The sequence below is a fragment of the Sander lucioperca genome, chromosome 18 (genome assembly GCF_008315115.2).
Source record: "Sander lucioperca isolate FBNREF2018 chromosome 18, SLUC_FBN_1.2, whole genome shotgun sequence".
NCBI lineage: Eukaryota > Metazoa > Chordata > Actinopteri > Perciformes > Percidae > Sander > Sander lucioperca.
The window spans coordinates 17,834,044-17,859,990 of NC_050190.1; the positions used below are offsets into that span (position 1 = coordinate 17,834,044).

General features: G+C 39.6%; 1 protein-coding gene across 1 annotated transcript in view; it reads right to left on the minus strand.

The window, feature by feature from the left end:
* sntg2 (syntrophin, gamma 2) overlaps positions 1 to 25,947 on the minus strand; it is an 80,482-nt gene that overhangs the window by 20,300 nt on the left and 34,235 nt on the right. Inside the window, exons 9-12 of the mRNA XM_031288699.2 lie at positions 19,858 to 19,982; positions 11,304 to 11,433; positions 9,378 to 9,416; positions 8,172 to 8,288 (exon numbers count right to left, since the gene is read on the minus strand). Of these exons, the coding sequence (XP_031144559.1) occupies positions 8,172 to 8,288; positions 9,378 to 9,416; positions 11,304 to 11,433; positions 19,858 to 19,982 (411 nt within the window). The remainder of the gene's footprint in view (positions 1 to 8,171; positions 8,289 to 9,377; positions 9,417 to 11,303; positions 11,434 to 19,857; positions 19,983 to 25,947) is intronic.

The window sequence follows — 25,947 nt, forward strand, 5'->3', positions numbered from 1 at the left end:
GATTGGTCTGTGTCAAGTAAAACAACTGCTCTGCATACACATATTTTACTGCTGCTCTCACCAGCTCCCAGTCTTTAGTTATGTTCTTTTTAGTTAAAGCTACCAACAAAAAAGTACCAACTTCACAGACTTTAGTCTCTGCATCTGAACAAAAAAAAAAAAAAATGTTGCCTGTGGCTTGTTCAGTTTAAAAGAGAAATCAGAAACATTTCCTGCAGCATTTAGACAACTTTTGTACCATATATTACTCCTTTAGGAGCATTCCTTTATGTTACCATGTGTCTTTGAAGAGATGTTGATGCTGGTTTAGAAAGAGCAATAAGCAGTTTACTTACAACTAAGTATGCACATTAGTAAGATTGTTTTAACAAAGGACATTTGAATCCAACAAGAATGTGGACATTTTTGTACAGAAGATTGATAACTGAGGTCCCTGAGAATACACCGGCACCACCCACAATGCTGTTGAAATATCTCCAACAGTGGTAGTTTTCTCTTTGCTGTGGCGATGCCCCATGCAGAACGAAAGGCAGCCTGCCTCCAAACTGGCCTGTTTGATGGTATCAATAAGCTCAGTTTGAGAGTCTGCCACTGAACCAAACAGTTGGAGTTACCATCTCTAATCTTACACACAGCAAAAATATGTAGAGAGGGAGTTGCCAACATGTGCCGTACTGACAGGCGTCCTATTCTACACAGGGAAGTCATTGGTAAGCCAGTGTTGGAGACTGTTGAAGAATATAAAACTCAAGATGCAATGCGTTGGTTCACAGCAGGCACATAATCCATGTTCACTTACGCTACTCGTGGATACAAAAGTTGCATCAAGCATTCACGTTATCCTTGTGAGATGAAGCACTTCATTTCCTCCAAAGAGGCCAGTGTCATTGGCATGTAAAAGGGATGGATTGGCAAAATTCTCCAAAGGAAAATGGACTGCTGGCTGAGAAACAGCAACCCTCTTAGCTCTGTGTCACAGAACCCATGAGGGGTCCATCTTTAAGAAAGGTTTGACATTTTGGGAAATGTGCTTTCTTGCGGTGAGTGAAATAAGATCAAAACCACGCGTATGTCTATATGGTTCATATGAAGCTACAGCCAGCAGCCAGTTAGCTTAGCAAAAATACTGGAAATAGGTTTCATATTGTTAGTTTCATCCGTAAGAAAACTGAAGTGCAAAAAAACCCTCAACTTATGGTTTTATGGGAGATGATGTCCCAGACAATTTGTTTTGGCCGGGCACAGTAGCTTCTTCGTTTCGTTGTCACCATGAGGTTGCCAGGCAACCAGTAGAGACTGCAGGAAGTAACTTTGCCCAGTTTTGCTGAACTAAGCTATCCATCCTAAGCAGGGCCTTTATATTAACAGTACAGAAATAAGAGTGCTGTCATTCTCTCAGCAAGAAAGCAAATAAGAATTTTACAAAATGTCTTACTATTCCCTTAAACTAGCAAGCATTTCAGATTAGTCTCTCTGAAAGACTGCACATTAGATGGCTATCATAGCACACTATTAAGGCCATGAAATTTGAGTTTTAATTTTTATAGACCAATCATCTTTATCATCCTTGTTGGCTTCCTGATTTAAGAGGAGGGTGGAAGCAGCATCATATCCTTGAGACACTGAGGGGAGAGGTCCCTATTGAGAGACAAGGTCCTGAAAATTACATTGATAGAACCTCACAAAGAGTGATAGGAAACACTTGGGCTGCAAACACTCAGGCTGAAGTCTGCCCTTACCCTACAGTCACATTAGCTACAAAAGAGAGCGACACGCACTCGCTTGTGGGCGATCCTGGGCGTGCCTAGCCTACTCCTGGTTGCTTGGCAACAGTAAACAGAAATTCTCCTACATGTGCACTTCAAGCACATTTTAAAAGTCACTTCAGAGGTATTGTTAAGTCACAAGAACAATGTTTTTGGATTTAAAAGCATTTATTTCTCGATAGAAGTAACAAAATATATGAGATAAAATGCCAAACATATCAGATATATACAGAAATACGATCTCTTGAAGCATTTCCGCCATCTTGAATGATTTTCTTCGACTCCAGCAACCAACGTACATACATCACGCTGCCCTCACGCTGCCTCACTCCGATTGGCAGTCGCTTTGTCGCATTGCTCAGCATTTGCATAAAATAGACTTCTTGTCCATTTCGGCCCCGCCTTGCTTGTGGCAGCGACAAGCTCGTCGCTTGTCGCTGGTAAACGGCCACTCCCATTGAAAATGAATGACAGCCTGTCGCTTTGTCGCTGTCTCTTGTAGCTAATGTGACTGTAGGGTTAATGTGCAGCTTAGAGCATCATTGAAACCCAGTCTTTAAAATCTACAAGAGACAAATAGGCAGACAAAAGCTGCTGAGTAACCTTCAAAACAGAGAAGGTGAGGCACAATAGCTTGTCAAACAGTGTTAAAGTATGACAAAAGCTCTCTAACAGGTGGAAGGATAGACCAACAGAGACTAAACAACTAATGTGCACAGCCACCGTGGCACAACAAATCACAGCGTCCAGAGAGTAAACATGATTAACCTGTGGAAACACTTGCCAAATGAAGTAAGAAGATGAAAGAAGCACATTTTGGACTACAGTGGTTTTTATACTAATGGGAGAACAGACTCATATCACAAACTAACACAGCACAAAAGGCTACATTCACTAGCTGATACTGAACCTGTATTAAAGGAACACGCCGACTTATTGGGACTTTAGTTTATCGATACATATAAGTCGATACATACCCTTCTCGTGTCCGTGCGTGTTGTAACTGGAGCCTGGATCGGGCTGAATTTTTCCGTCCGAACCTGGCCCGAGCCCGACAGGCATTATGATATTTATGTCCGAGCCCGACACAGTTAAAATCTCGTTTTTTTTTCTCATACTAATGACACATGTACTTTTGTTTGTGTGGAAAACCCACTTTTATTAAGCAACTGGAAGGCATTCGGAAATGTCAACAGATGAGCGCATCAGCGCACACGGGGAAACAAGCGCACGTAAGCTGTTTAATTTAAAAATGTTCAATGTGTTAACCTTTCCTGATCGCTTCGATTCCGACCGTGATCAGAAAACCAGGGGAGACTCGGTAGGCCTACCTCCAGGGCCGGCGTTATATAACGTCGGGGTTAAAATCCCGTTTCTGGTGAGCAGATGAATGAACTTGGCTTTCAGTCTGGGGTTTATCTCGGACACCGCACACACTGTATACAAAACTTAAACTTATTCCACCAACTCTGCTCCGGTCGCATCTACACGTCTGCTTCCTCTTTTCTCTATCTCTCTTCTGCCCACTTTACACGCACACTGAGCTCTCTTAAAGGAGCCACAGCACCATTTTACAACAAATGCCTTATCGCACTGATGTGACCGAGCCCGACCCGAACCTAATCTAAATATCTGTCCGAACCCAGCCCGTCGGGTACCGTCGGGACCTGTCAGGCTCGGGTCGGGTATCCATGCCTTAGTTGTAACGCTGTCTGACGGTTCCACCGGTAGCTTAGCCTAGCACAGAACCTGCAGGTAACTGGTTCCAACTAGCCTACTGCTCCGAATAAGTGACAAAATAACGCCAACATGTTCCTATTTACATGTTGTGATTTGTAGTCACAGCGTGTACAAAAAAAAACAACGTAACATGAGATACAGCCATCTTCTAACCGTAAACACACCGGGAACTAATATATATATATATATATATATATATATATATATATATATATATATATATATATATATATATACACACACAGTGCCTGACAAAAGTCTTGTCGCTTATCTAAGTTGTAGGAACAACAAATAATAACTTGACTTGTAGTTGATCAATTGGAATCAGAAATGGTTTATATGAAAGGCAAAGGCTTCTGGATTATGCTTATTATACCAAAATAAAGGTTTGTATCATTCATTGAGTTTTATCATTGAATTAGGACAGAAAGGTCAGATTTGGCTTGGACAAAAGTCTTGTCGTGTCTTTATATGATTCAACCAATCACAGATTAGAGTTTCACCTGTGACAAATACTGTAATTAACACATTCCTGGGTGTGTATAAAAAGAACTCCAGCACACCAGACCTTCATGTGAAGTGCAACCTGACCTCTCACAACATGCCAAAGATTCAACCACAGACCAAAGTGCTGATCATCAAGAGCCTGAAGACCAAGTCTGCTGCTGAGGTGGCAGACATCTTCAATGTATCCAAACGTCAAGTGGAAAGGATAAGAAAAAGATTTGAAGAAACTGGTGAAGTTCATGACAAGTCCAGGTCAGGCAGACCCCATAAGACAACTGTTCGAGAGGACCGTTTGTTGCTTCGACAGTCCAGGGCAAGCCCTTTTTCTGGGCTGGCCACCAGAAACCCCTGTATCTATACATGTCGAATTCTCTCACACAGTGGTCTCCATGGCCGAATTAGTGCTCACAAACCAGCATTAAACAGAAGACAACTAAAAAAGTGTGTTGCATTTGCAAAGGCCCACAGCTTGGTGAAAGGATGGACAGTGGAAAAGTGGCAGAAGGTTGATTTTTCTGATGAATCATCCATTGAACTGCATCCCAATTGCTGCAAATACTGCAGAAGACCTGTTGGAACCCGCATGGACCCAAGATTCACCCAGAAAACAGTCAAGTTTGGTGGAGGAAAAATCATGGTTTGGGGTTACATGCAGTATGGGGGTGTGCGAGAGATCTGCAGAGTGGATGGCAACATCAACAGCCTGAAGTATCAACAAATTACTGCTGCCCATTACATTCCAAACCACAAGAGAGGGCAAATTCTTCAGCAGGATGGCGCTCCTTGTCATACTTCAGCCTCCACATCAAAGTTCCTGAAAGCGAAGAAGGTCAAGGTGCTCCAGGATTGGCCAGCCCAGTCACCAGACATGAACATTATTGAGCATGTCTGGGGTAAGATAAAGGAGGAGGCTTGGAAGATGAAACCAAAGAATCTTGATGAACTCTGGGAGTCCTGCAAGACTGCTTTCTTTGCTATTCCAGATGACTTCATCAATATCAATTTGAGTCATTGCCGAGACGTATGGATGTAGTCCTCCAAGCTCATTTTCTTTTTCCCAATAAGGCACCATGACTTTACGTATGCTCTGATGTTATTGTAGCATGTTTGTGTATTCACAATAAAGTATAATTTCTACCGTACATTACTGTATTTTTGTATGCGACAAAATCTTTTGTCCAAGCCAAATCTGACCTTTCTGTCCTAATTCAATGATAAAACTCAATGAATGATACAAAACTTTATTTTGGTATAATAAGCATAATCCAGAAGCCTTTGCCTCTCATGTAAGCCATTTCTGATTCCAATTGATCAACTACAAGTCAAGTTATTATTTGTTGTTCCTACAACTTAGATAAGCGACAAGACTTTTGTCAGGCACTGTATATATACACGGTATAAAAATAAATAAAACTTGTGTGCAAATGAATTAATATAATGTGGAACTACTGTTACATACGCGTTTCTTAGGGACACCTAATCTGTAGCCCCGCCTTAGCTCTGAAGCTCCCAAACTCCGCCTACATGTCAAGTAAACAAGCAAACTAGTCCCTTCCATATACAACCAAACACAGATGTACTGTAGCTGTAGGCCTTCTTGCCTCGACCACAAATGGCTTCCAGGCCCATTTGCTTAGCTGTTTGCTCCGCTGTTAGCTCCGCTTTTAGCTCCGCCGTTAGCCGTTAGCTGCGCTTTTAGCTGCGCTTTTAGCTACGCCGTTAGCTGTTAGCTTCGCTGTTTGCTGCTAGTTCCGCTGTTAGCGTGTGAAGCTAACGCCACAATTCGCCAACTGCTCTGTGTAACCGAAGCTGCCCTTTTAACACCCCTGCTCTGTGCATTCACATATGAGAGCAGCGCTTGTCTCCCATATCACACTACTAGCTGATTGTCTTATTTTGTTTACAAGTTCCAGATGGAGTCTGGAGATGATGTGGGGTAGCCTACTTAGCCTATTGTTTAGTACTGTTTACATCTTACTTTATACGCTTCAGGCTGTGGCAGCTAGCTCAGGGGAGAGACTGGATGACACTAGGTGGTAGACTACAGCCTGAGACATGCACAATAAAAAAATGCATTTTTGTTATGCTTTTCCCTTCATTGTACCGAACCGTGATGTCTGAACCGAGGTATGAACCGAACCGTGACTTCTGTGTACCGTTCCACCCCTAATATATATGAGATATAAAGTAGGCTATCTCATTGTAGAAAACCTACAGGCTTAGAGGCTATTCCACCCCTGCATGGCAAGAGTACAAATTGTAAGGTCCTCACTGAATAGGCTACAGTTTTTGGCCAAAACTGGTCAAATGTAAACACAATGAATATTAGACATAATATTGCCCATCATAGGCTATAGTCTTAAAATATACACTCACCTAAAGGATTATTAGGAACACCTGTTAAATTTCTCGTTAATGCAATTATCTAATCAACCAGTCACACAGCAGCTGCTTCAATGCATTTAGGGGTGTGGTCAAAGACAATCTCCTGAACTCCAAACTGAATGTCAGAATGGGAAAATGGTGATCTATAAGCAACTTTGAGCGTGGCATGGTTGTTGGTGCCAGACGGGCTGGTCTGAGTATTTCACAATCTGCTCAGTTACTGGGATTTTCACGCACAACCATTTCTAGGGTTTACAAAGAATGGTCTGAAAAAGGAAAAACATCCAGTACGTGGCAGTCCTGTGGGTGAAAATGCCTTGTTGATGCTAGAGGTCAGAGGAGAATGGGCCGAGTGATTCAAGCTGGTAGAAGATCAACTTTTACTCAAATAACCACTCGTTACAACCGAGGTATGCAGCAAAGCATTTGTGATGCCACAACACGCACAACCTTGAGGCGGATGGGCTACACCAGCAGAAGACCCCACCGGGTACCACTTATCACAATTTGCACGAGCTCACCAAAATTGGACAGTTAAAGACTGGAAAAATGTTGCCTGGTCTGATGAGTCTCGATTTCTGTTGAGACATTCAGATGGTAGAGTCAGAATTTGGCGTAAACAGATTGAGAACATTGATCCGTCATGCCTTGTTACCACTGGGCAGGCTGGTGGTGGTGGTGGTGTAATGGTGTGGGGGATGCTATCATATCAATATGGGCCAACATTTCTAAAGAATGCTTCCAGCACCTTGTTGAATCAATGCCACAAAGAATTAAGGCAGTTCTGAAGACGAAAGGGGGTCAAACACGGTATTAGTATGGTGTTCCTAATAATCCTTTAGGTGAGTGTATGTACTTGCTTAAGCATGCAAAGACTCATTAAGCCCATTACAAAAACTCATGAAATGTTTTATACATGTGTTGTAACCACATTTAAATATTAAGGCTAGAAAATCCTTGAGGGCATTAATTACTGTGACTGTGGGTACTTTGATGATGAGCTGCATCTTGCACGTACTTTACTGCGTCACCATTGTCGCAGTGGTGAACACTGTTTTGAATGTCAGGAAGGACAGAATGCAAATGCAACCAAAAAAGGTGATTGGCTGAAACTATCAGTGAGATTAAGTTACATTAAAAAGGTTTCTGGCAGGTTTTAGCAATATTTCCGGCAGTCTAACTATACACTGAATCTGCTAATACTACTTATCATTAATATTCAAGCTGGTATAGTTTAGCTGAAAAAAAAAAAAACCCTGCAATGTGCTAGGGGCCTTTAATACTTAAACCTCTTGCTTAACTAGTAATTCAATGCATCCACTGGGATACATGTTGACAGATCTTATTAAATTTATATTGTAAAAATTAAAACAATGAACCTTGTTTCACTGTCACATAACAGTCAGCCATGATCACAACAAATATAAATTCAGCACCAGTTACTGCATGCCTGTCTTCTCTTATTCAATGATAACTGAAGCATACAGTATTTTACAGATGCTGCCAACTTTCTTCAACAACACAAACCATACAGCACTGTGGGGGACAATCACAGATCAGTGAGCAGCAGCATAAAATCATCACACTTGTTACATTCAAAAACAATTTAAAAAAGGCCCCGAACACATTCTTATGCTGAGCTGAATCCACAGTTTTAATCATTTGAAAAAAACATTTTCAAATGAGCTTAAAATCAGATCTGAATGAAAAAATTAAAAGTTAATCAACTAGGAAAATGATTAAAAAAAATAAAAAAATAAAAAACTTAGTTACCGGGGGGCTTCTGAAGATATAAAAATATGGTCCTCTCAGTGCCAGGAACTTGAATGCTGAGGTTCTATCAGCAGCGTTTCCCTCGGAGCTTTCACATGCCCAGCCCATGTGAACAATCTGCGGAGATGGAGGATGAGATTGACACGTTTACTATTTGAGAGAACTGTGAAAAAAATATACATCTGTACTTGCTCAATCAACAGACCAGACAGACCAGAATAGGAAAATGTGAACAATCGAAGGGGTTGAGTTAAAGAACTACAGTGAGGCATCTTTGACAGGATACATCTAACAGATACCCCACTGTACAGTGGTGCTGCAGTCTGAAATGCAACAGTTAACCTCTTATCTACCTCAGATTGACTTGGGATGTTTCTCTGCTTTCCTTTTAGCAGCATATCTGTGCTGTATGTGCTGTGCTGCTTCATCTGCTACACTCCATCTACACTACATCTTGTGATGAATAATGCACATCAATTTCCACATGTTGGTCCTGACTCCTTCCTGACCATCTGACTGAATAAAGGCTAATTTAAGGTTCTGCCGAGGCTCCACGCAGAGCTTTCGCCGTAGCCTATGTAAGTGGCCCGAAGTTCACACTTGTGCATTGTTGTGTGCGTCGATCTCTTTAAGAGAATAGCAGGGCCAGTATGTGTGTGTGCGTGGGGAGTGTGTGGAGACATTTTTGAGAGGTGCACGTCAGGCTACGGCGTAGGGTCGGTATCTCCACGTACCTACATACATACCCACGGTGTCGATTTAACGCAGAAGCATAAATTGGCTTTAAGTGTTCCAAAATTGTTTCCAAGCTGTTTATTGCCTATGGATACATTCGGAGCTGCCATGACAGATGCGGTTGTATGCAGATGATGCAATTTTGTACACCTGTATAACATTTCCTGCAAAGAAGGCTGTGCAGGCTATGAGTGGACAGCCTGAACAGGGATCTCCACCATATCTCTCATCTGGAGATATAAATTAAACATTTTCTTTGAGCCATTGAGCCAATAAGTCCATAATACTTTTAAGGAGAGATTCAATTATGACCTCTCAAAGCCTTTCCTGTTTGTTTCTCTACCAGCAGTACCAAATAAAAGGTATACTTAGAACTGCCAGCAGTGATATAATGTGACGGTTGTAATTATGTATCTGGTTTCAAAAAGATATGTTGGACTGGTATGCCGAGTTAGGCTACTGTCAGCATACCTGATCATCTGAAGAGCAGTATTTGTTGACGATTTTTATCTGTAAGAGAAAAGAAAAAAACAAAACATTAGTGACATATGAAGTTTTCCAAAAAACTATTAAATATGTAATTACATACATTGACAGATAAAGATATAACAATTTTCAATTTTGTGTACATTATTCGCACATTTATGTATATATTCTGTCTATCCAGTGAGTTTAGGTTTGCTAACCACTTGAGTACTAACATAGCAACTAACATTCATTTCTACATGTGAAATTTTGTGCCATAACAAAATTCAAGTTTTTTCATTTAATTTGTTTTTTAAATATAATGGCTAGTATTAAGTCAATAAAATGCAATAATTTATTTAATCTCAAGTAATAACATTTATTTGATTGTACTGTATAACATTTGACTATTTGACAACATATATACAACTATTTAAAGCTAAATGACAACAGTGCATGAACTGGCAGCAAAGAATTACCTGGGAAAGCAGTTTCACCAATTCTATATACACACACACACAGTAGTAGCTGTGTAGATTTCTCGCAAATGATCTAGACTTTACAATAAGGGACGCACAAATAATGGCTAAACATATGTACAGTATAATATAGTATGTACAGTATATAAATGGTTATGAATATATGCTGGAGTTTTTTCATTTAAAAAGGTTCAGTCAGCAGAAAGACTTAAAAGTTTGTGAGATGAAAAATGTAATGTGAAAACTACCTTGAGGCTCCAAGAAAGTATAAAGTTAGAGTCTTAGAAACATCATTTACCTTTTGTAATGTGTATCTTGGAGGTTATGATGATGAAAAATGTTGCAAACTAGTGCAAAACATTTTCAGACTGAATAGACCCCTGCTGTGTCAGCATATCACGCTCAGCATGATCTCTGCTCCGGTCTCTGCTCCTGTCTCGCCTCACCTCAGTTACAAAGGGAAGGTAAATTGTCACATCAAATCCTTATATAATTAGGCACTAACAAGCTGTCCAATTCGTTCTGCTTTAGTCCATCTAAAAGAACATCAAACAGCATAAAGTAGTCCTCCACCCTGCCAGATGACTGTCATCCACATAAAAAGCACATGACGGACCCCAAGGGTGTCACAAAGTCTATTTGAAGGTTGTAGGTCATTCAAACAAAAGTTCTGCTCTCTCCCAAAGCCGGCATACAATTACATCCTGATTGGCCATTTAGCAATCACACTCCACGTCCGTAATTAGGTGATGCAGGCATGAATTAATCACACTTTTTAAAAAAGGCAGCTGTGCAATCGACGAGCATGGGCATACAGTACGTCTGCATCCTTACCAAAAATGCATCACATCATCAGTGTGATAATCAAAGTGAAATAGGAGGAAATGAGATAGAGAGGCACATGCAGAATGACTACTTTGCAGTCATTAATTAGGCATGAGAGAGGCTCTTTTTTGTCAGCAGAGAGGGAGAGGTGCCACTGTGACTCAATGAGTGCTTGACAGGAATAGTCTATTAAAACCATGTTGCACTGTTGCCTTTGTGGCTGTGAAAAATCACAAGGGGAAATAACCTGTAATAACTGTGGCCAAAATATTTATTGTATGCTTTTATGTTTTCTTTATTAAGATGGTGTTATCGACTTTTAAAGGCCACAAGTGGATAAAAGGATGCAATTCACTATCTGAAATGTTGTAATTCCATAAACTAATAATCTGCCCATTGTGATTATGATAGACAAATCAATAGATAGATAGATTGATAAGATACCAGATTCTCGAAGAACAAATATAAAACTGAAAATAGACTACATTACCCAATGTTATGCCAGTGATTATACTGAAATTATCCCCTTGGTTAAGTTACTGGATGTCATAAGAGAATTCACCTTTATTTTCAATAAAGACTCACAGGAAGATCCAAGCAAGCCTCTAGTGTTTAGAGATGGACTTACGTTCTCCTGTGTCAAGTCATTGATATTTGTAGATATTGCTTGGAGCCAGTCAGTGCTTTCTGCTGCAGTGCAAAATTGAAGAATATTGGTGCTGGCTCCATCCAAGGTGAAGACTTCAAAACAGTTGGACCTGGAGGAGGATAGAGGTCAAAATTAGACAGGAGCGGTGCGGAAGATTGAAAGACATCTTGCACAAAGTCTAGCTCGAGCTGCTCGTTACTTCTGTCAAGTTACTTTAAGCGGTAAGACTTGTACTGCATTACATGCAGTGGAACATCTTTCATGAGCTTGATAGGCTTTTGACACCTAGTTATAAAATGTCTTCCCAACAGATGCTCTGGAGAGGCACTTCATGAGTCAATTATAAGGAAACATGGACAGATGCTGTCTGTTTTAACAGTGTGGGAGTGCACATGAAAATACTGTAGCTGAAGTCAAAAGCTTAAAAGGAATAGCTCAGCATTTTATACACTTTCTGGAAGAGAGTTAGATGGGAGATCAATACCACTCTGGTGTCTGTATGGTAAATGTACAGTAGCCAGTTAGCTTAGCACAAAGACTGGAAACAGGGGGCAACAGCTAGCCCAGATCTGTCCAAATGTAATAAATCCCAGTTACCACCACCAGCACCTCTAAAGCCCACGAATTAACATCTCATAGCTTGATGGTTTAATCCATACAAAAACCAAAGTGTAAAAAGGTCATTTAGCAGTTTTATAGAGAATATCGCTTAGCTGAGAGCAGTAACTTCCTGGAGGTTCTACTGGTTGCCTTGCAGGCCAGATTTTGTTGTAAATCTGGCCTGCAAAATCCTGACAAATCTACTAAAAGAACAACTTAACAGAACTGAAGAAAGCCCCCTGCATGACATCTCCAAATTGCCTAAGAGATGTCAAATTACACACCTTGCAGTTCCATTTCAAGAAGAAATGACGATTTTATTATTTTACAGTGCAAGTTATTTTGTATTTGGCATCATTTTGGTAAATGTTTTGGATTCTGATATCTCCTCAGTGTGCCTTGAGGTTAAGTGCAGTGCTTTTCTGACAAAATTAAAGTAGATGGGGTGCGGATCATCATCATTATCTAAACAGAGATTGCACTCATCAGCAAAATATAACACTTTTTGACATTTCATTTCAGTGCATTGGCACGCTGCCAATACATTTAGACTCAGAGATAGTTGTCACTAAACATGGACACCCTTATGTGATGGTTAAGCAATCCCAGAACTGGGATTAATTTGCATAGGAATGTTGAACATTATGGTAGTGCACATGAGAAGCAGGGAGATGTTGTGCAGGTTCGTGAGGTGAAGGCTGATAAACACAAACAATAGGATGCATCAAATGCACAACATGAAGAGGGAAATCATCTAAGACAGCTCCCAAACCAAACAGTTCTTCCTTTGCGCGCACACACACACACACACACACACACACACACCAGCTCCTCAAGGTTAGCGGTTACAAAGTCAGCATTCCTAACAAATCCTCTAGTGAGCATGACGTTTTATACTGTATGTGCAATAGGCTTGTTAAAATTTTAGGTTCTGCTGCCTGTGTACTGACCCAGCGCCTCTCCAGGGGTGATTTTCACTGGACTTAAATTACATTTTTTTCCTAAAAAAGGGTGCAATTTCATTGTGTCAGGCAGTGTGCTTGACTCAAATTAACATTGTGTTGTAATTTGTATGACTATAAAGCATCTCTAATTGATGTTCGGAATTCTTTAAAAAAAAGCTCTGTAAGCACAGAGCATCTCTTCTACTGTACTGCAGAGATAAAGTGAGCAACTGATGAAACGACAGACAGAATGTCAGTAAGATCCCATTCAATTAATGCAAAAACCTTTGAGAGCATGCAGTAATGGGAGCAATGTAAGAAGGGATGAAAGTGCAATGAATGAAGAGCTCCAAAGGTAGCAATTAATCAAAGTGACATAAAGCTGGTGGATCAATGTCAGGAGAACACAACCCTGTCAGATGTAGCTGCTAAAGTTCTTCCACCTTCTGCTCCAGTGAGCAGGAGTGAAATCCTCACTGAGAGATGGGATCTAGTGAGATTCTTTCATACATCTACAGCGCTCCCAACGGCACAAACTATGCCTGCTGATTATGCAGTTATAAATCCTTTGAGGCAGACCAGATGCATCACCTGGTCAACATGCAGGATGATACATGAATATATGGGGGGTATAAGTGATTTTGGAAGGAATCCAACTGTTAGTTATAGCGCGCATGGCAATGAGAGAGAAAATGTGCCATGTCTACTGAGTAGTGAGGCGGGGAATAGGCATGCTTCGGGGCATTTCGTTGTCCGCATAATTAATGACAGCAACAGGTTTACTTTTGATTTTCTACAAAGAGAAAACAAGTTCAACTTCAAAAATCATGATACTGATCAAACTAGTAACACAGCTGAAATTAAGACATAGGACTGGATCATCAAAGTCTAACCTCATATTCCTTTAATATATTTCAATTTACCGATGGCTACTACTGTATGCAAAATGCTTACTTTAACAAACTATTCATTTGCAAGTTTCATTCCCTTTCAAATATATCCGTTTTGACAGCCTAAACAAAAGGCTGAAAATATCTCATTGTCAGACTGTGGACCTGGTCTGACACCACAGTGTTGCCATGAGAATCTGTGCAAAGGAAGGAAACAAGGTCTGTTCTCTGCCTTTTCACTATCAGCTACATGTGGCCTTCTTTTCAGACTCCTTTTAAAAAAAATAAAACATGAACAAAAGAACAATTCCCCAGTTCCCCTCATGGAGTGGATTTCATTTGGGTAATAAAAAGAAAGACTTTGAGAAAAAACAATTTGTCATCCCATCTGGGAGCATCACTAGCAAGGATTGCTAGAACATTGTATATTCTTACAGACACAATTACAACCGGGTCTGCAGAGTCCACATCAACATTGAGTCAACAATACCTTTCTATTAACACTAAATGGTAGCTCCTCGTGCTTTCCCTGGAACGGGGACTTCTAGTGATCACAACTGACACTCTTCAATAAGGAATGATTTATGACTTTAAAAGGTACTTTAAGGAACCTTTAAGCAGGGCCGTTGTCTCAGACTCGTCTTGGACAATCATTTTCATTTTGGCCACAGACACGTCAGAATTCAGCTACTATGAATTCTTCAGGACAAGTATTAAGTTCAAGAATGGGAACATTTCCATTTTATATTTTAAGTAAATAAAATGGCCTAATTTAATCCTATAGTGTGTTACTCTGCAGTTGCTTTTTGATTATTACAAATAATAAAGCATAATGATCATCTTTAAGTAGAAGATATACTATGTCTCACATCACATACTGTAAATTATGAACAGGTAAGTAAGTGGTCTTGAAGAGTATTATTTTTTTTCCTGTCTCAGTATTGACTCATTTGGACTCAGTCTTGTCTTGAACTCTAACCTCTTTGGACTTGGTCTTGACTCGGCCACGACTAGTCCTGGTCTTGGACTTGTCTTGGACTCGACAAAGGTGGACTTGACTACAGCCCTGCCTTTAGGCCTTGCACATTCCAGCTGCTTGCAAATGTGCTTATTTACCAAAATTAGAATTCATTAGCCTTATCAAGTTTACCTAAGTATTAAAAAAAAGTGGAGCCAGAAGCTTGGTGACGTAAGGACTAGCAGGGCTAGTTGGTGAACTGATGTAGCTGGAGAGCTAACCAGCCAGGCTAGCGCTAGTCAGACACAATATAGCTCCCAGAGCTTCTCTCTATGTTCTCTTCACTGCTAATGGCCAATTAGCAAACGTATTAGCTCGTTAGCTTAGTTAGGTTGCTAACGGGACAATACATTTACACAGTGTATTCAAAGACGTTATTTGTAACTGTTGTGGAAGTTTTAACTCCAACAGTCTGAGGAAGGTTAAATAAAAGTGAATGGTGCAAGACAGCTAATACGCTACATTACATCCTATATTTTGGACTCTCCGACTCTCCGTCCCCTCAAAGGTCAGCATTGTGAAGACAGCTTGCTATTGGTCAACGGTACAAACTTACTCACCACCAAAGCTAAACTCCACCCTTGGGCTGCCAACTTTTCAATTTAGTTTGGAGTGAGATTCAGTATCGGGGAAGTTGGTGCATTTTATGAGTAGGTCTTCTGGGACATTACCCACTGCAGGCAGGGGTGTTGGACTGGGGGTGGAAGGGGTACTGAGTACCCAGGGCCCTCGTGTGAGGAGGGCCCAAAAAGCTATGCTAGAATGAATAGCTGTGAATGATGGGAGGGGCCCATAGAGAATGCCTTTCTACAAGGCTCAGAATGTTGTGCTACGCCCCTGACTGCAGAGGTCGAGTCATCACTCCTCAACCCCCAGGAACTTTGTTTAAAATGTTTAGCAGCCAAATTCTCAAAAAAAAAAAAAGAATTTCAGATGAAAAGTAAATAATCAATTATGAATATGATTGACCAGCACACCCTGACCCACTTGGCAGGGTGCAACTGACTGCGATCTGGCCGCGCCATCATGAAAATAGAGCCTCCCATGTCCTCTTAAGCGCACAGAGCAGCAACTAACCATCGACTTGTAGAGAAAGTACTGACAGCTGATGATCCTGAGGACAGACAGGGTGGACATCTGAAACATGATGCGTTATTAATAACATGTTGAATAAAACACCACAGTGAGTGGTAATCAGCCCGTAACAGTCTGTATGTTTAAGATTGTTTTTAATTATTAATGGACTTGTGCCGTGAGAGTGTGTGAAAAGTGTCAATTGCGCGAGTCTCACATTCAATGCGTGGGAGTTGCCAGCCCTAGTCACTGTCGAGACAGCTTGCTATTGGTCAACGGTAAGACTTAGCTCATCGCCTAAGTTGAACTTAATGCGTAACATTTGCACAGCTCAATTTTGCATTACCTTTCACCGGAATTCATTTCGCATTATTTTCATTTTTTAAATCCTAGTGTAACCAGACATTTATATGCAGAGACATAACACAAATAAAAACATTGGAGAACACAATACAGGATCAACAAAAGACGCAAACCTGCCCTGCCTACTGTGAGACAAAACATAATTTGTTTCCATGCTTCACCCTTAGCCTCAACTCTAACAAAACTTGTTGAAAAATTGTTGGACACACATTCATTTCAAGATGACGTGATCAATAGATTGAAGATCACAACTTTACTTTTACTGTTTTTGTTGTTTGTTTTTGACAGAAAAATAAACAACTTAAATGCAAAGGGTCCAATAAATCAGATTCCAACTATTAATTTAAAACAATAATACATAAACTAAGTAAGAATAAAAGTTCCTTTGCCAGTTTGCTAACTGAAAAATACTATACACATCTGATCTTGTTTTAAAAAAGGTATAAAAGGAGCAGTTTACTTTATACTTGTGGCAATAGATGTATGTTTATACAGCAGAGGTTTGTTTCCACACTGTGCTATCAGTGAGCGATGGCGACTTTGAAAATGTCCTGCATAATCCATGATTTCTTAAAAAACCTGAGTGGCCGTTAAGGTGCCAACCATGCGTCTGGCCGGGGGTCCTTTGTTGCGTGCCATTGCACCGCTTTCTCTCCCCTAATCTCACAACTGTCATCTGTCATCTAGACAAGGGGTACAATCCACTTGTGTTCTGGCAAATGTAAAAGGCAATTGGATTTTCAGTGTTAAAGCCACAACAACCCTCAGTTGTAGTTTGCAGCTGTGTTTTAAAGTTCAAATAGATTTTTCATTACACATTATTTTGTACGTCACTGATAAAATGAGAAATGTATTTTAGCCACAGATCATAACATCACTAGATTAAATAAAGAAAGGAATAAAACAGTACATCTCAGCATGTTCCTCTGAGATCATCTTGTCAAAGATTCAGCTGTTGACCCGTTAACATCCACACTGATCTGATCTGTATTTGTGAATTCTGATATGACAGTGATACAGTAGTAGACAAGTGAGTACATTTCACAATCTAACATTTGTATGGATCTATATGCTATAGAATTACAGTGAGTTTGTGATCATTCAATATTTTTTTTATTTTTATTCAATTTTATACATTTGCTTTTGCTCACTTGTGTGAACTGTTCAGTGCTTCTTTAATTTATTATTTCAACGACTGAATAATTGACTCAAGAACAAGAGACCAGTGTTGCTATTTAGGGCTTAAAAAACACAGAAGAGAATATATTAGTTTTACAGTAACAGTTTTGTTTTAGAATTCTCTACAGTTATAAAATGCACTGCTCCACTGACTTAAAAGTGCATCAATCACATCAAATTATATTTTTCAATGTAGCTAGAGTATATGGTTCCATTTAATGTTTGTCAGCTTATTTATCCATGACGATGACGGTTATTATAACTGTTACTATAAGTATAATTATCATAATTACTATCATTATCAATGATCCAACATTTGCTTGGAGCCATCGCCTCTATTCTATTGTACTCTAATGACTTTAGTACAAGTGTAACCACAGGTTGTAGTGGAGCTGTTTTGACTGCTGTAATGGACCACACCCTTTCTACGCCACGGACAGGAGGACAGTCTCCTATAGAATATGGCATGTTTCCTTATCGTGGGCAGCTGCCTAAGGTTTAAAACTAAATAACACCAACGGAGGTGTCCAATAAACAAGTTTAATAAACGCTTCTAATTAACTCAGCAGTGCAGAGTTCCATTATTTATTTATCATTTTGTACCTGTGATTTTTTAATTGTGCATCTGGAAACCCCCTCAAGAGTAAGAAATGATAAGGAAAACTGACTAAGGTAAATCATTTCTAATTTAAAGTTTAAATTATATATTTCTTTGGGCTCCCCGTTTGCATGAAAATGGTGTGACAAACACACTCTTACCAATACTAAGAGAAATTAGGTTTGGCCTTCCTCCTGATTGTCAGGTGTCTCCAGTAACAAGTCACAATGTAGAAATTCTACAAGTCTCTTCATAAACATACCTGGGTGGTGTTATGAAAGATGCCAATCTATCATGGACTCCATGGATTTGTAAGAAGAAACAACAGCGCATTTACTTTCCTCGTAGACTGATCTTTTGGAGCCAGTAGGCAGACTATTTTTTTTAAAATTTTTTTAATTACTGATTCAGAATGACATGCTGTACTGTAGCAGGGCCTGGCTCAGCTCTGTTAAACTTAAAACTATATAATCAAATCAAAATGTGTACGAAGATTATTGGTCAACCTGTGGCCCACTCCGTTCAAGCAACTCACAGCAAGAGCATGCACAGACTTGCTCACAGTATCTCTTCTGACTCCTCGCATGTAAACAGAGAATACCAACTTCTGCCCTCCAACAGCTGATTTAGAATCCCATCAGTTTATCCTGTTGCTAAACCAAAATCCATGTGCTGCTAAATGTGATCTGAATCCATGCGATGGAATATGCGGGATATTTATGAAATTTTATGCGATGAAATTGCGGGAACTTGCAAAAATTGCGGTTTCATCATGGCTTCATTGCGGGGTTTGCAGCTTTTCGATGATGTTCACGTCACTTCATAACGTCACTTCATAACGTTCCCATGGCAACAGGGGAAAATGGCTGCTCTTGTGTGAAGTAAACGTAACATTTTTCAACTTTCTGCTAAGATATATGTGACTTTTTTGCAACAAAAATGCGGGGATTATGAAATCATGCAAGCTCCGCATATTTTGCGCGGAAATCTGCAATTTATGCGTCGAAAGTGCGGCGTATTTGAAAAAATGTGGCCCCTGCATAAATATGCGGACTTTGGCTGATTATGCATTGAATTATGCGATCGCATAATCGCGTTTTTCTGGAGGGTCTAATTGACAATGCCTAAGGATGCAAAATTAAATTTATTGTAAACTGCCAATGCAGTTGTATTGTAACTTAACACAGTTTAACTTTGAATATGAATACATTATTAAAACTAAACTGTCACAATAACGTTGGAGGCTCAGTCGTCAACGCAGTGGCTATGGGTTGCTGAATCTCTTCCCCCCCTTTCTTGTCTACAGCTGTCCTGTCTACTGAAGGCTAAAATGCCCAAAAAACTATCTTTAAAAAAACTATATAAAAAATATATGATAAAACTTATGTTGTAAAAGGTGATAATCTCTTCATGGAAGACTTTAATTACAGAATTGTTATTATCAGTCATGATGACACACAAACAGGAGTGAGATATATGGGATCCTGAAGTTATGAAAATGTTAGTAGCACCATTGGTAATTTCTGTAAAACAATTCACCTCTACGGTTTTCTTTTGTCCCACAGTTTAGAAATAGAAAATGCTTCTAAAACGGAAAACTGTGAAACTACTGTACACATGGAAATCAATTATAAAAGGACAGGCGCAACAATCAAATGCATTTACAAGTTCGACCAGTATTTTCACAGTCACACCTTCTATACCCGAGCCTCACAGCAGCGGTGACCTTTTAAGCCGTTTATGCCTGTGCATAGATATTGGCATTAACGCCCTCTCGCTTAAATGAAAAGTGCTTGCTAAGCCAACAACTGTGCTCAGTGAACTGTGCACCTTCGAGGTGAATTGTATCATGCTGGATTACCCTTACCTTAATTTATCTGTGCCAGCTTTGTATCTGGAGACTCTGGCCATCAACAAGGGCAGGGAGACGGCATCCAGCCAGCGCTTCTCATACTTTGGTTCATTAGCAGAGGGCGACGGGGGTGAAGGAACCTGCGTGGAATACATGAACAACGCAATGAGCTTTCTGCCCCTTTTGGTCATTGAGGATGTATTCTGCACCATTTGCATTAACACATAATTCATTTCTTAACCCTGGTTAACCAGCTGTACAGTACGTAAACATCAAAATGATGTACTTTGACACCGAGAATTCCTTTAAGGATAACACCTGCACTTCTGACCATTACGGTCTAGTTAAAGTCCTGAGCACTTGTAATTTTTCCCCATGTGAACAGAAGTCCCCTTCTTTCCTCTCATTATGAGTCATGTGTTAATGAAGCAGAGAGAAGAGCCAGACTGCATTTTCTACTCTGTGCTTAGTCAGATCTGCATTAAATTGAAAAAAACCTTTTCCCGTAAATATTGTAAATGTCAAATTTTTTCTCTCTTCATAATTGGGGTTCAAAAAGGAAACTCATCTCTGGCTACAGTAAAGAGGTTACTCAAATCCATCGCTAACAGTTCTGATCTTCTCCTTGGTTTAGAAGACACACATGCTACACACTTTGGTATTGCTGCTGTAGCAACTGTATTTTAAGCTGCTGCTATCTGCAGACAATTTATGTTGGTGTATACGGTATTTAGTACCTTTTTTTTCTACTTTTCATCAGCTACCAATCAGGCCACTGAGTAATTTGAGGCAATTCAAATCCAAATGCAGAACAATCTTTACGAGAGTGCAAGTAATATTTTAAAGAAAATGTGAATACCTATTTAAAAAGTAGGTTAATAAAAAGGACCAATATCCAATACTAGTTTTAGTAGATAAGGTAACGGTCCTGACAATGGATGAGATCGTAAGCATGAATTTTCAGTCTTCCCTGTGCACAGATACATGAATTACCACCTTGCTGTTATTTGCCTCCACCAACCAGTCGAGTTGCAGTTTACATCCATGTCCCTCTAGACTCCTACTATATATGTAGACTTTAAAAAGACTTTAAAGCAATTTAATAAAAAGGTGCTAAGTGTATTTTTTGGCGAAATCATGGATGCTTTACACACATCTTCAACCCCCAGCACAGAAGATCTATACAATCTCCACAGTTTCAAGGTGGGCACCCAAGATAAGCGTCACCAATTCAGTATCGGACCAAATGTCTCCCCTTCTGTTCCCGAGTTATGGCGCTGAATAATGAATGAAGCGTTTTTTTGCAGGACATTGTGATGTTGAGTTGGCCTTTGGCCTTTTTGGGTATAAAATATCATCACTACAACATTTCGTCCCATTAGACGTTGAGTCACAGTTCCCTTATTCTCGCTTTGCCAGACCTTCCTCCACAGCGCTGTGGAGGAGGGTCTGGCTTGTCCATACAGCATTCCGGGATGGGAGAAAAACGTGCATTTTCTTTAAAATATCACAATCGTCATGGGCTCGCTAACCGCCGGACAGCGCAATGGTGCCTCTGCAAAATAGCCTCGGGAAGGAAACTTCTTTTTGTGGAACATGTGTACATTCAACAGTTGTTTTAGTCGTGCAACAGAAAACTCAGATTGGACAGATAGTCTAGCTAGCTGTCTGGATTTACCCTTGGCCTGCAATAAACCTGTAATAAAGAGTGGCCCTCAAGTTCCTGTTGTCTGCAGTCTCTTGCGTTTAGATTTACCTGCTCCACTCAACTGTGACACTTAATGGATTTTTGTAAGAGGAGGATTTTCATAGGCAGTAATAAGCATTAGAAAAAACTCAAATTGAAGCTTAACATGTCTGGCTTGTAGCAATACATGTGTGAATGTGGCATGGTTATGGATACTTCCTGGTTGTGGCAATACACATAGTGGCAAGCAAGACTTTAAATTACTTTAGAATGCACTTTTCAGCACTACACAATCACTATAATGGCCAACACTTGTATCCCTACATTAGCAGTCTACTATGCTAATATTGTGTCTGATAGGCCACTCCGTGCTTTCATATTCAGTGGCTTGAAGACTTTCTATAACTGTAACAAAATAATGGGTGATGGCCGTATAACAGCGAGGACATCCTTTACAAAGAATAAAGGACATTTCAAAAACACATTTCAACAAGGCAATTAATTCAAAGTGCTTTACATAAGACATAAAGGCTTTAAGACAAGATAGACAAGAAACAAAAAGGCAATATAAAAACATAATATAAAAAAGAAACAAACATGGTTTTAAAATGATTCAAACGAAGTAAAAAAAGACTAAAATAGATCAAAAGAGATTAAACAGTAAATAAAAAATAAAGTCATGAAGTCAAGACATGAAACGTTTAAAAATTTAATTTAAAAAAGTCAGTGGCAAAGAGAGGTCTTAAGCACTCATTTAAGTTTTTTTCTCCAGATATGTGGTGCATATAAACTGAATGCTGCTTCTTTATGGTTAGTTTTGACTCTGGGGACAGTAAGCAGACCTGTCCCAGACCTGAGAGGTCTGGACAGTTCATAACGGAGCAGCAGATCAGAAATGTATTTTGGCCCGAAACCATTCAGTGCTTTATAAACCAAGAGTAGAATTTTAAAGCAAATTCTTTGCGTGGCATATGATGACACAGCAGCAGTCTGATCTGAGACCTGTTAAGACAGGGTTACAGTAGTCTAAAGAAAAACGCATGCACACTTTTTCTAAATCCTCTTGAGACATAAGCCCTTTAGTTTGGGATATATTTTAAGGGGATAATAAACAGATTTTTTAACCGTCTTAATGTGGATGTTAAAAATAGGTCAGAGTCCATGACTACACCAAGATTTCTGTCATGGTTTGTGGCCTTTACTGTTAGCGACTTAAGCTGAGCAGTTGTGTCAAATCTAGTTATAGCAGGATACAAGATCAGAATCCATGGCAGTTAGTTAAGAAGTCATTTGCTATGTTTGGATCTGAACCCAGATTGAAACTCATCAAGAAGACAGTTTCTGAATAGATAGGCTGTGAGTTGGCTAGCAACCACCTTTTCTAACCGCTTGGCCATGACGGCGAGATCTGGTCTGTAATTGCTTAAGTCAAGGACAGAGGTTAGATCTTTTCGTTGGAGTATCCACGGCCGTTTTAAAAGCACTGGGTACAAAACCAGAACAGAGATTTATTAATGATGCTGAGCAGAAAGCTTCCTAGCGAGTGAACAGTTCTTTTGTAAGGTTGCCTAGAATGCTGTCGAGAGCACATGTGGTTGGTTAAAAACTTTTAAGCATTTTAGAAAAAGTGTGGTAGAGAACATTTATACGCAATCATTAATTCCATGATTACTACAGTTGGTAGAATTGTGGCTTTACAGCCCAAAACACCTAATTGTGGCGTATTTCAGATGCCTCTACAATGGTTCAAAAATCACTCTGGTACTGATGGCAGAGCATCAAAAAGCATTCAAAAGGCACCGTAGGTTGACAAAAGCTTTGATAGCTGGAAGAGTGCCACATTTAAATGCAAATCACACCACACTCAATGAAGAACAGATGCATTACACATTATCAAATGAGTTACAAGCCTAGGGATCAAATGAGTGAAGCTTTAGCGCCATCAAACAGTGAATCATTCCTGCAGCTCAAGATCATCTGTCAGCACAAAATCCCCAAACTCCTCCAGACAACTGCAACAATCTGATGCAGCCCCTGTAGCATTATACACACTGTACAGGTAGACGTGTTCTTCATTAAATGCATCACCTGCTTTTCCCTGAATTCAAAATGGCAGAACATATTACCTGAGCATTAAAATAGCCTCAGGGATGAATGTAGTCAACAGTGAACAGCAGAGTAAAACGGCCTACCTTCGCAAAGTGAAGCACATCATTGCTGAACTACATGTCGCATGCAGACCCCTGTCAGCGCCTCACCATGCAGTGATTACTACATTTCTGAAGAAATTATCATGCTTTGCTCCATTTATGTCAAACCAGAACAACATGTTTTAGTTATGTCTCAAGTGGAGTGCTGCAGCAAGTAGGTGAGGTGGCAGAAAATGGAAAACTATCAGGCTGTCAGAGTGGATTAACACTGGCAAAGCACCTGTTTCAACTGAGGAAACTGGAAAACAGGAACTCAGGCCACAGAGTTCTTCACATCAGTCAAACACTACTTCTTGAATATGATACTTCAGAGGTGAATGAAGCATAATAATTTGACAGCATGAAAATTAATCGGGGAGGTAAATGGTCCTGGGTGCAATGAAAAGGAAAACTATCAGCCTTTTCAATGTCGAGAGAGCCTACTGAAGACAAAGCTTAGTGAATTTCAATCACCTACAGGGGAGGATGATGCTTAAAGTTGTGTGAGTGTGGCAGCTAGTATTAGGCTAATGTTACTCATTAGCATGTCAGATGTTGAAATAGAGTGTAATGTTTTCACTATCATAACAACAGACCTATTTTTAAATTACAACCAAGTAGTGTAAGGTTTAATAGAGCATCTTAATGCCAAGCAATTTGAAACAGAGGAGACAACTTAAACTCAAACTTCCTGCAGTTAGCTGTACTATTAAATGTCACCTTTGCAGGTTCTGCCTAAACTAATATAATTAAATACACGTCGTTTTTTGTATTTTCAGATTTATATGCCAACTTAAAGCTTTAGTGGGTAACTTTTTTATATTAATGAACGTCCGTTACATTCAAGCCATTGCCAAATGAGTTGATACAAAGCTAATTAAGACTATCAGCTCAACACAACTCTCTCTGTATTTCTCAGTATGACTATGTTCAGAAACTAGTGTCGTCCGGCGACTTTCGCGTGGAGAAAATGGAATGAGGATAATTACCACTTCTGAAGAGTCCATGTTTTTTTAAATCCTCAGTGTCCTCCTTGGCTACTAGCAACTGCGTGGCGGAGGGGTGGGGGTGGTGCGCAAACACGGACGGCTTGTATCATGTGGACGCGCCAACAGTTTTGTTGTCATTACTTAGAATTCCTCATGGGGGCGACAGAAACTACGCACTATAGCTTTAAGAAGTTTAAGTGGATAGTTGTCTTTCAAAAGAACAAAGATTTATCTATTTATAAGTTTTTCATCCCGCCCCCGAGTTTGCTGGGTTTAGTTCTGCAATATCATTTTTTGTTAATTTTTTCTTTTCTGCACTTGCACGTTCAAAATCTGTTTTCAGTTATTTATTTATTTCTTATTTTCAGCCTTTTAGGACAGCAACACAAAAATATTGCTGCTGACCTTAAGCCATTCAGGGAAAAAGTGAAGAGAGGCTAAGACAAAGAGGACAGAAGGAAGAGGGAACCACTTCAAATTAAAAATAATTTAATTGTAAGACTGCATTCAGGAAAGACCTGGGTTTTGTTGAGTGTTGCAGGGTGTGTGAAACCTGCGACTTTACTGTAAGGACAGTGCAGTATTTCAATCACCAGTTAATTTAACATGCTATGGTATAATATTTTACTTTATATACCGTATTTCAGTATAGTTTTATTCCAAGGCACATTTAATCATTTTGTTAGGAAACATTATGTAATTGTAATTGATCTTACAGTCATTGACTCTTTTGAAGTCAATTTCATTTTTGTTTAATTAAAAGCAAACGTTCTCTTGAACTCTTGAAGAAATAAATTAGGTACACCCAGTTCATCTTTTTTACTATACATAATGTGCAGAACTTGTGTCGTACGTCTGAGGTCATTTACTATTCCAACCATTGCTCAACTTCAGGCTTAATGACCCATTCCATTACAGACTATTTCATATGATGCAGAATTGCTTAATAGAATGCAAGGTCTTTTTTTTTTATTTTGGTGAAAAAGAAAATAAGTTATGAGTTGCCCTACTTTGCTGCAAATCTTTATCTGGAGGCTTCCTGTCATTATAGTCTTAACATTAAAGTGAATTTACAACTTTTCCTGTACTGGGAGAAGAAGAAAAAAAACACAACAAGCAATTAAAAACATAATCCTTATTTGGGAGGAATCTCACTTGACATGAGCAAAATCTAACTGCAGGCCACCTCTTCCTATATTGTGTTTTTCACTGCTTGAACATTATTTCTGGGGTGAGGAAA